Genomic DNA, 10,567 nt, shown 5'->3' with positions numbered 1-10,567 from the left:
GCCATACCCAGATCTTATGAAGGATCTTTCGGGTTGTCTGATTCGTCCATTTTTTGGGTTTCCTTGATCAGGACTATCTCGTGTTGTTTTAGGACGATATTGCCTCTGGTCAACATTAGGCCTTTTCCTTGATTGAATATTCTTAGCAGGCTGACCTTTCTTATGGTGTAGATTCTGTCTATTTCCATTTGGTCCATTCCTTTTGACATATTTTTGTCTAGGATTGCCTTTGTAAGATTTTTCATTTCGAGGATCCACAATTCGTTGTACAGCCTTTCCTTTCGGTAAGCTTGTTGATTGTGGTATGGCATCATTGTTAACTTTCGTCATTGGCTCAGACACCTGGGTTGGTCCTTGAACAAATGCAGCTTGAAAGCCTTCGTGTGAATATGCATTTGTGGATTTGTTCAAGCAGGTTTGTGAGGAGGAGCTGGGGTCAAAACCAATTCCAGTTCTTTCTCCGGGCAGTCTGGAGTCATTCATCATTCGATCCATTAGATTGGATGAATTATTGAATTTGTCCAAGACTTCAAGCAATTCTTGCTCTCTCCTTTCTCTTGATGTGCATGCTCCTTCAGAGCGAGAACATTTTTCTCAAGTTGCTCCTTAGCAATGGCTAGCATAATGTTCTCAATTCGAACTTGCCTTAGCGCATTGTAGCTAATCATGAGCCGAGAGTTCTCCTCCTTAAGTTTGGAGTATGTGCTATTTATCACTTTGAATCTCCTCATCATTTCGGTAACTGATTCATTGGAGATTTGACTTCCTACAGAGCTTGACTCAGCTGAATAACAAGAAGATGAATGAGAGTTTACCTCATCTTCGTCAGCCATAAGGCATAGATCTTCTGATTCCTGACTGAGAAGGCATAGGAGTCCTTTTTCTTCTTCAGAACTTTCGTCGTCTGAACTCGAGCTTGAGGAGCTACTTTCGTTCACAACTGTGTCAGAGGTTTCGTTCACTACCATTGCCTTCCTTCTTCTCTCGTTTCTGGAGCCTGATGATTCTGGCTTGTCATTTCTTTTGTATCTTTGTCCAGTCTCCTTGGATGGGCTTTTGGTGGTGTTACTATCTTGATGCTTCCTCACTATTGGATGAGGACAATTGGCCTTGAAGTGCCCTGGTTTTCGACAATTGTAGCACAGCAGTTGCGAGTCCGAGGTTTCTGCCTTTGAGGTTTGAAGAGAACTTTCGTGTTGCTTTCGGTGGCCCGAACGATGAGAATCTTGAAAGTTGTTCTTCCTCATGTACCTTTTCATTTTCCTGACAAATAGTGCATATTGTTCATCAGTTAAAAAAGCACAAGAGTTAGATTTCGACCTGTTGGATGTTGATGCTGACTGGTTGGCCACGAGAGCGATATTTCTTGCTTCTGATTCTTCGGTATCTTTCGGTTCATGTTCAAACTCATATGCTTTGAGATCACTAAAGATCTTGGTCGTGCTCGTTGTTTTCATGTCTCGATTGTCCCTCAGTGCAATGACCTTCATCTCCCAAGATTTTGGCAGGCTACGAAGAATCTTCAGATTCCTTTCTTTCTCTGTCAGTTCCTTCCCGAGATCTGTCAGATCTCCCATGAGTCTGGTGAATCTTAGCTCCATGTCCATGATTGTCTCATTTGGGAGCATTTTGAAATCTTCAAACTTCTTCATAGCTACAGTCAGCTTGTTGTCTTTCTCCTGCTCATCCCCTTCTCCTAGTTCCATTAGAACATTCCATATTTCCATGGCATTCTTGCACTTTCGGACTCTTGGGAACAAGGAGTCATCAAGGGAGTTGTAGAGGATATTCCGTGCTACGTTATCCATGTTTGCTCTTGTCCTTTCTTCCGAGGTGTATGAATCTTTTGGCTTTGGTATCATTTGTTCAGCACCGGCTCCTTGAGCTGCTGCTTGTGTATTCGTCATTATAACCGTAATTGGTCCAGTTGTTATGACGTCCCACATTTCGTCATGTATGGAGCAGAGGAGTGCCTGCATTCTTATCTTCCAGTCATCAAATTTAGCAAGACTAAAAACAAGTTGCTTAGAGCGATTAGCATGATCCTTTTCCATTTTGCAAAAATTCGTGCAGAGCCGAAAAATATGCAAATTTTCAAAATTTTGATAGGGGATCTACCAGGCAGTAAAAGCAAAGCCTTTACCGTTCAAGGTATTTGGCTCTGATACCACTTGTTGGTCCCGATAGAGTGTAGTGAGAGTCTAGAGGGGGGGGGGGGGGGGGGGTGAATAGACTCTTTTCGTGTTTTACCCCAAAAATCACCTTTCGGTGTTTTGGCATAAATGAAATGCGAAAGTAAAGAGATAACGAGACAAGAGATTTTATAGTGGTTCGGCTAACGTTGCCTACTCCACTCTTCTTCCACAACTTATGGAAGGATTGCACTATCACTCGTTAGTACAATTACACAAAGACTTCCTTGATCACTAAGCTGGACAGCCTTCGTAAGTTTTTCAACTCCTCGAGTTTACTCCGCCTCTATCAACTTCTTCTTCAGAGTTGAGGTTGGTAGAAAATGATTTCTGATTTCTCCAACTTGATGAAGTCTTGATTGTGTGAGATGATTTCTTCGTACAAATGGCAAGACTTCCTTAAGGTGTAAGATGATAATCAATGAACTTCTTCAAATATCTTAGCACCTTAACACTGGTTCACAAAAGCTTGAGAGAACTGAGAGTGTTTAAGAGCTTTTGCAAGTATATAGATCGAGTGAAAGGAACCAGCACCTTCTTAGTTGATGAAGGTGGGTTTATATAGGTGATGAAAATTCATCCATTGGAGGGAGATGAAATTTCGAACCTTTTATCCAGTGGATAAGGACCGGGGAGCTTCATGCATTAAATGCTTCATTAATGAGGTTGTACCATGTAGCCATTGAAGGTATGGATTGCATTAGGGTTTTGTCCTTTAGCTTCAGGAGATGGTACATCTTCATTTAATGCTCCTTGGTAAACGTGTCCCACAAGTTGAGGCCCTTATGTTCCTAGGATGTTGTCAAATCAGACATACAGAACATTCTTCTCGTTGTTGAAGAGAAAGAATGCTTGGTGAGAATTGTCTTTAATAAATCTGTCCTTTCGAGATAGTTGACAGCTCCTGATTAATTCTCGTTGCTGTTCATCATGCCTTGTGTCTTCTTTCGTCTTGGAGACCCTATCATCTAGACATAACTCATTTTCGTGTGTTTGTCTAGCTTAACACGAATTACATGAGAGTTATGGCAACTCTCGTCTAGGACGAAAGTAGCAATCGAAAAAGTAAATAGTTAGGGGTCTAATTTCTACTTTACATTGGTATCATTAAAATCCTAATACAAGGTTCCTAACAAACTCATATTTTTATATACTTAAAGTATAATACTATGAGAACACAATAAATTATCATTCATATTCTTCCATGTAATTACTTTGGTAATTTTATGGTAATCCGTATATATATATATATATATATATATATATATATATATATATATATATATATATATATATATATATATATATATATTATACTAAAGGTATAAAAGTATAACTGCACAATATTAGTATAATTACCTATAATTATTATGATAGTTAAGGAATTAATTGGACCGATATTAGTATAATTACTAATAATTATTATGTTAATTAAGCTAATAATTACATGGATATTAGTATAGTTATAATTAAACATGGGTCGTTATATTTTTTTTTATAATAATTACAATTAATTCATTAAGATATGGAGAAGGAGGAAAAAAGTAAAGACAGTATAGTGAAAATGAATATACTTAAGGTATAAAAGTATAATTGTCTAGATACTGGTATAATTGGCTAATAATTATTATGGTAATTAAGCTAAACATGGTCGTTGAATTTATTTTTTATAATAATTATAATTAAATTATTTCTCCTTTTTTTCCATATTTATTTTATTAATAGTATAACTACATAAATGATATTACATATCGATTTTTTAAATATAATTGCAAATAAATGTACACTTTCAAATATTAGAATTGATAATGATTTCTTTAATTTTATTATCTAAATATATAATAAAAAAAATTTATCATTGCATCGCAAGGGTAACTGGACAATTATTTGCTGGAATTCAAGTAAAGATAATATCAGAAAACATAATCAATCGAACCCATTTAATCAATTGCAATATATAATATTCGTTATTATAATTTATACATGATATCGATCCAAATATATTCTTAAAATATTATAACAAAATCAATTTCGTGCAACGCACCGGTGAAAATACTAGTTGTTTGTTAAAAAAAATAATAATAAAAGAATTAACTTCTCAATTCTAATCACTTATTGAAATGAGATTTAGTATAAGTTAATTATCTATATATACTGTTGTAAATTAGAAATGAAATCATTACAACAAATCTATTCCGTGCATCGCACGGGTGAAAATACTAGTAAATTAAAAAAAAAAAACTAAAATAAAAAGTCATTAAGCAAAGACTTCTTAAATAAGAGTTTTTTGGCTTCTTAATACTTGTCCACATTAATGGGCAAGCAATTATGTTTATAAGAAGAACTAGCACTGTTTCCTTATATATAGGATCTCAAGACCTCCTCTTTCCTAACATTTTTTATGTGGAATAAAAATGATCCCACGTCATTTACAAAGGGGAGCCCTTTGTCATCTTCTTCTTCTCCTTATTTTTTTGTAATTTTAATTTTATTTTGCATGTAGTGTTGTTTGGATTATTATTATTATTATTATTATTATTATTATTGTTATTATTATTATTATTATTGTTGTTGTTGTTGTTGTTGTTGTTGTTCTTATTATTATTATTATTATTATTATTATTATTATTATTATTATTATTATTATTATAATTGAATAATATATATAATAATATAGTATAGATTAGAATAGGAATTATATATATATATATATATATATATATATATATATATATATATATATATACCATAAAATAGTGCAATACAATTCCTATTCTAATCTTTCTAATAAAATATAATAATATATTGTTTTCTACTTTCATATTCGTAATATAATTCTAGGTTAAAATTTCTGTTCTAATATTGTATATCTCAATTGATATATATATATATATATATATATATATATATATATATATATATATATATTCAATTTCTTCAAGTAAAATCTAATCACATTGCTTTACATGGTATATACTTTTTTGCCCTTTCTTTAATCATGTAAGTTGATTGGAAAGGTACATTGAAATGTTTTAAAATTAAATTGCAATGGAAGAAATTTAATATTTTTTTCCAAGATGTTTTGGGTGGAAAATCTAATTACATTGCTTTACCTGTTATATACTTTTTGTTCTTTCTTTAATCATGTAAGTTGGAATGGTACATTGAAATGTTTTAAAATTAAATTGCAATGGACGAATTGAAATTTGATATTTTTTTCCAATTGCATATGTTTTACTTGGAGGCATGTCACCACAATAAAATGCTTATTTTCAAATGCACAACCGTTTATCCGTAAATTCATATAGGTAGTTTGTACGGGAAAGGTATATTTCATTTGATATTAATTGTGTGTGTATATATATCTTATTACATATGATGACTCAATTAATTTTAAAATTTGCAAAATTTCACATTATCATTGGACCCTAATTATATACAATCAATATATATGCAAGAATATATCCAAATATTGGGAGAAGAATATTTCCAAATAATGCTTCCGCCTCTAAATCCTACCTCATCAACTAGTCATTATTATTCCAAAAGGCTGAACTCCAACCCTAAGGGCCCTCCACACCCCGGCCGTACAGAGCATTTGGGAACCTCATCAACTAGTCATGCATGTACCAATGATAGACATATTTTACACCTATATTTTAGGCATATCTTTATAATAATTTTGCATTAGTTATTTAATATTGTCTTATAATTAATTCTTTTTATATATAATATTTAATATATATAATATATAATATATAATACATAATACATAATACATATTACGTACTATATATATATATATATATATATATATATATATATATATATATATATATATATTACGTACTACTATATATATGCATTATATATATATAGACTTGCACTCGGGTGCGAACGGCTTGCCCAGGCGCGAAATAGGAATGGATTCTGTTCGTCCACATGTCCAGATCTAATGGATGAGAAACACTGATTTTTTTAAAAAATGCGGTGGCATTTTCGTAAATAATTGAACATCGAAGTGCAAGTAAAATGTATTACAAGTGCATGTAAAATGTATTATATATAGGTGCAAGTAAAAATTTACACTGAGCATCAATACTTAGTTGCACTTATAGTTCTAAGTAGTTGCACCTATAGTTCTAAGTAGTTGCACACATAAGTATAAGTAGTTGCATTTAGGTGTATGAATGTTTGCGAGTGATTTTCAGGAGTATTACTACCCGCTGAACTCAGATCAATGAATGTTAACAAGGCAAAATTACATGCACTTATAGGTGAAAGTAGTTGCACCTATAGTTATAAGTAGTTGCACCTATAGTTATAAATAGTTGCACATATAGTTATAAGCACACCCAGGTGCATGAATGGTTGCGGAAAGTGAATGCTAACAAGGCAAAATTACATGCACTTATAGGTGAAAATAGGTGCACTTATAAGAGATTTTACTTGCACTTCGATGTTCAATTATTTACGAAAATGCCACCGCATTTTTTTTTAAAGTTATTAGATCTAGTCACGTGTCGCGCGCTGATTCGTTCGCATTTCCTTCATGGGCACTTATTCGCACCTGAGTGCGTCCCTATATATATATATATATATATATATATATATATATATATATATATATACATATATATATATATATATATATATATATATATATATATGCGGGTTCAGGTGCGGCAGTGTCTTATGGTGCGGTTATTTCTTACGGTGCGGCAACACCAATAGTTCAACAAATATGCACCATCAACGTTAGGAAAATACACCACACAAAACAGAGTAAACAGAGCCCTGCATCAACAAACACACACCATTAGGAGTGAGTAAAAACACCATACACTGTTCGGAAATACACCATTGGGGGTGGTGAGTTATATGGTGTGTTTTTTTTGAGTCTGTGGTGTATTTTGTGGTGTTTTATTACATTTCATTGGGGTGTGTTTTTATTACACTGTTGGTGTATTCTGGAATTTGACCGCACCGCCGCACGGTAAGACCCCGCCGCATATGAACGCTCTTCTATATATATATATATATATATATATATATATATATATATATATATATATATATATATATATATATATATATAGAAGAGCGTTCATATGCGGCGGGGTCTTACCGTGCGGCGGTGCGGTCAAATTCCAGAATACACCAACAGTGTTAACAATATGCACCAACAGTGTAATAAAAACACACCCCAATGAAATGTAATAAAACACCACAAAATACACCACAGACTCAAAAAAACACACCATATAACTCACCACCCCCAATGGTGTATTTCCGAACAGTGTATGGTGTGTGTTTGGTGATGCAGGGCTCTGTTTACTCTGTTTTGTGTGGTGTATTTCCTAACGTTGGTGGTGCATATTTGGTGAACTATTGGTGTTGCCGCACTGTAAGAAATAACCGCACCGTAAGACACTGCCGCACCTGAACCCGCCTCATGCATATATGTATATATATACATGTATATATGTATATATATATACATATATACATGTATATATATTAGCATAAAATTACTATAGTAATTAGATGGAAGAATGAGAATGACAATTTCTTTTGTTCTCATTTTATTATCATTCTCATTTTTTCATGTAATTACTATAGTAATACACACATTTAATCAATTGTAATATATAATATTCGACTTTATAATTTATACATGATATCGATCCAAATATTTTTAAAATATTATAACAAAATTCAGTTCATGCAATGCACAAGTGTAAATACTAATTTGTTAAAAAAAAAAAAAATTAACTTCTCAATTCTAACCACTCATTGAAATGAGATTTAGTGTAAGTTAATTGTTTATACTGTTGTAAATTAGAAATGAAATCATTACATCAATTTAAAAAAAAAAAAAATTTAAAAAGAAAAAACATCTTTCAAGGTAACACGTCAAATATTATTTTCACTAATTAAAATATACTTTTATTATCTTTTTTATTACAAGGGAGAGGGATACCCACATATATATGCTACTCATTTACCAAGGCTCGAACCCAACACGTCCCACATAAAGGAGCAACTTAATACCGATGGACCACAAGGTCCTTGGTAATATACCTTTATTATTGGTGCAGGAAAATAACAAGTAAACTAGCAAATTAAATAAATACATTATTTGATGAGAAGAAATAATACTCTAAATATGATGAACCACAGAACCAACCCAATATGTGGCATTTGCATGACTTGCCTAGCTTAGCTTTCTCCATCCTTCAACTAAAGTGCAGACTGCAGAGAACAAGACGGTTCGGAAACGATTTGAGAGAAAGACACATAAGCATGAAATTTCATGTCTTTGTCTAAATTGCACATAACCTCTTTTGCCAATCCAATCCACACTTCTATTCCCCCATTTTCTACATCCATGAAAACAGCCAAGTCCTCCAGTGTATGACCCAGGCCAATCCATATCGGCTTGCCCCACCCAAAATCAACTTGAGAAAACTGACTATTACACAAACTACTTACACTTAAACTCTTAAACTCATCCGCATTACGAAATGGCTTTGATACGTTTAATATGGCTTTGAGAAACCCATCCTCCTCGTGCATTGCCCTCACGTAGTCGTTGGTAACCTTGTTGATGGCTTCCGCGACTCTTCCTACAAGAAACCCGGCATTAACGCTTCCACCCCCGTCGGCTTCCGAGTCCCACCGAGCGGCCACTGTATGGAAGATGTTGCCTAGGCACTCCGAATGGAGTGGCGGGTTCAACTTCTTTCGCAAGTTCACTAGATTTATCAGCATATGCATCTTGAGGTTTGGGTTCACCGGTAGAATTGCCCGAATCACCGCCGCCCATATGAACGCCGACAGCGCCTCCACCCGAGACGGACGGCGGCGGTGCTCCGATGGCTGATAATAATCGTTCCTGAGCCGCTCGATATCCCGCTTGCCAAAAACAAATCTTTTCGCGGAGTAATTTCCCCGGTTCTTATGGGGAGGGGGCTTTTGCCCGGAGCTGAAGAGGTTCCCCGGCCTGAAAATTGTGGAGGCGTCCACGACGAGTCCGCCGGGATTACTGGGTCCTTCCCCGCGGTTGATTGCCGTCCATGTGTTAAATAATCCGACCATCGCGGCGCCGTCCGCCAGGCCGTGCCAAATGCAGAACGCCACCGCAGTTCCGCCGCACCGGAATGTGTTGACCTGAACAGCTAACATTGGCATGGCGGAGTGAATAGGGTTTGGGTAGGGATCAAGTGGGAGCAGCTGGCGTATATCTTCGAGTTTGGGGTGCCGGAGAAGCTCACCCAAATCACAATTGGTAACTTTAGCTAGGACAAAATCCGCACCCTCGTCGTTGCATTCGATGGTCGATGCATCTTTAATTCTTCCGGCGAGCGGATATAAGAGGGACAGTGTCTTCATGAGCGAGTTCTTGAGCGAGTCATAATCGTGGCGACTGGCACCGGAGTTGTAGAAGAAAACATAGGGGTTATAATAAGTGGAGGCTATCATATCAAGGAGAGAAAGCTTGTAGTTTCTCAAGGTTTGGGGAGTTGGTGAACATGGCCTCACTCTCTCTTTCTGATAAACTTCAACTTTAAGGGCCATTGAATCGATCCGATGGGTACTTTAATTTATTTCATCATGCCCACTTATATAGTAGTCCAGTTATATATCATCACATGTATATGGCAAATTAGTATTTTCATGTAATTGGGTCATTGTACATTAAATAAATATATATACAATTAAATTATCAAACAAACAAAATATTTTTCAATTTCTTCAACTAAAATCTAATCACATTACTTTACATGATATATACTTTATTGCCATTTCTTTAATCATGTAAGTTGGAAAAGTACATTGAAATGTTTTAAAATTAAATTGCAATGGAAGAAATTTGATATTTTTCCCAATTGCACATGTTTTGCGTGGAGGCATGGCGCCACAATAAAATGCTTGTTTTCAAATGCACAATCGTTTATCCGCATATGCATAATAGGTAGTTTGTACAGGAGAAGTATATCTCGTTTGATATTGTATGTGTGTGTGTATATATATATATATATATATATATATATATAGAGGCGGGTTCAGGTGCGGCAGTGTCTTACGGTGCGGCGATTTCTTACGGTGCGGCAACACCAATAGTTCAACAAATATGCACCATCAACGTTAGGAAAATACACCACACAAAACAGAGTAAACAGAGCCCTGCATTAACAAACACACACCATTAGGTGTGAGTAAAAACACCATACACTGTTCGGAAATACACCATTGGGGGTGTTGAGTTATATGGTGTATTTTTTTGAGTCTGTTGTGTATTTTGTGATGTTTTATTACATTTCATTGTGGTGTGCTTTTATTACACTGTTGGTGCATATTGTTAACACTGT

The 10,567-nt window shown here is 34.8% G+C and overlaps 2 protein-coding genes across 2 annotated transcripts; both read right to left on the bottom strand.

Moving 5' to 3' along the window:
- Window positions 1-494: 494 nt before the first annotated feature.
- On the bottom strand, window positions 495-2,054 carry LOC109178958. The gene is made up of 2 exons (XM_019328506.1): window positions 1,304-2,054; window positions 495-1,120 (listed from the first exon to the last, which is right to left on the bottom strand). The coding sequence occupies exons 1-2, from the start codon at window positions 2,052-2,054 to the stop codon at window positions 495-497; spliced, it is 1,377 nt and encodes a 458-aa protein (XP_019184051.1).
- Window positions 2,055-8,435: 6,381 nt separating this feature from the next.
- LOC109178957 (vinorine synthase-like) lies at window positions 8,436-9,773 on the bottom strand. Its single transcript, XM_019328505.1, has one exon. It carries the CDS (start codon window positions 9,771-9,773, stop codon window positions 8,436-8,438), a length of 1,338 nt encoding a protein of 445 aa, XP_019184050.1.
- Window positions 9,774-10,567: the final 794 nt, after the last annotated feature.

The sequence above is a fragment of the Ipomoea nil genome, unplaced genomic scaffold, assembly GCF_001879475.1.
Source record: "Ipomoea nil cultivar Tokyo-kokei standard unplaced genomic scaffold, Asagao_1.1 scaffold0875, whole genome shotgun sequence".
NCBI lineage: Eukaryota > Viridiplantae > Streptophyta > Magnoliopsida > Solanales > Convolvulaceae > Ipomoea > Ipomoea nil.
The sequence above is the reverse complement of the archived record's forward strand: the minus strand, read 5'-3'. Positions and strand labels throughout refer to the sequence as shown.

Bases quoted from the DNA above. Each gene is read 5' to 3' on its own strand.
- LOC109178957 (XM_019328505.1), bottom strand. From the start codon at position 9,773: ATGGCCCTTAAAGTTGAAGTTTATCAGAAAGAGAGAGTGAGGCCATGT.
- LOC109178958 (XM_019328506.1), bottom strand. From the start codon at position 2,054: ATGGAAAAGGATCATGCTAATCGCTCTAAGCAACTTGTTTTTAGTCTT. The intron at 1,121-1,303 runs GTGCTTTTTTAA...GTCGAAAACCAG, and splicing joins CAGGTCGAAATCTAACTCTT to GGCACTTCAAGGCCAATTGT.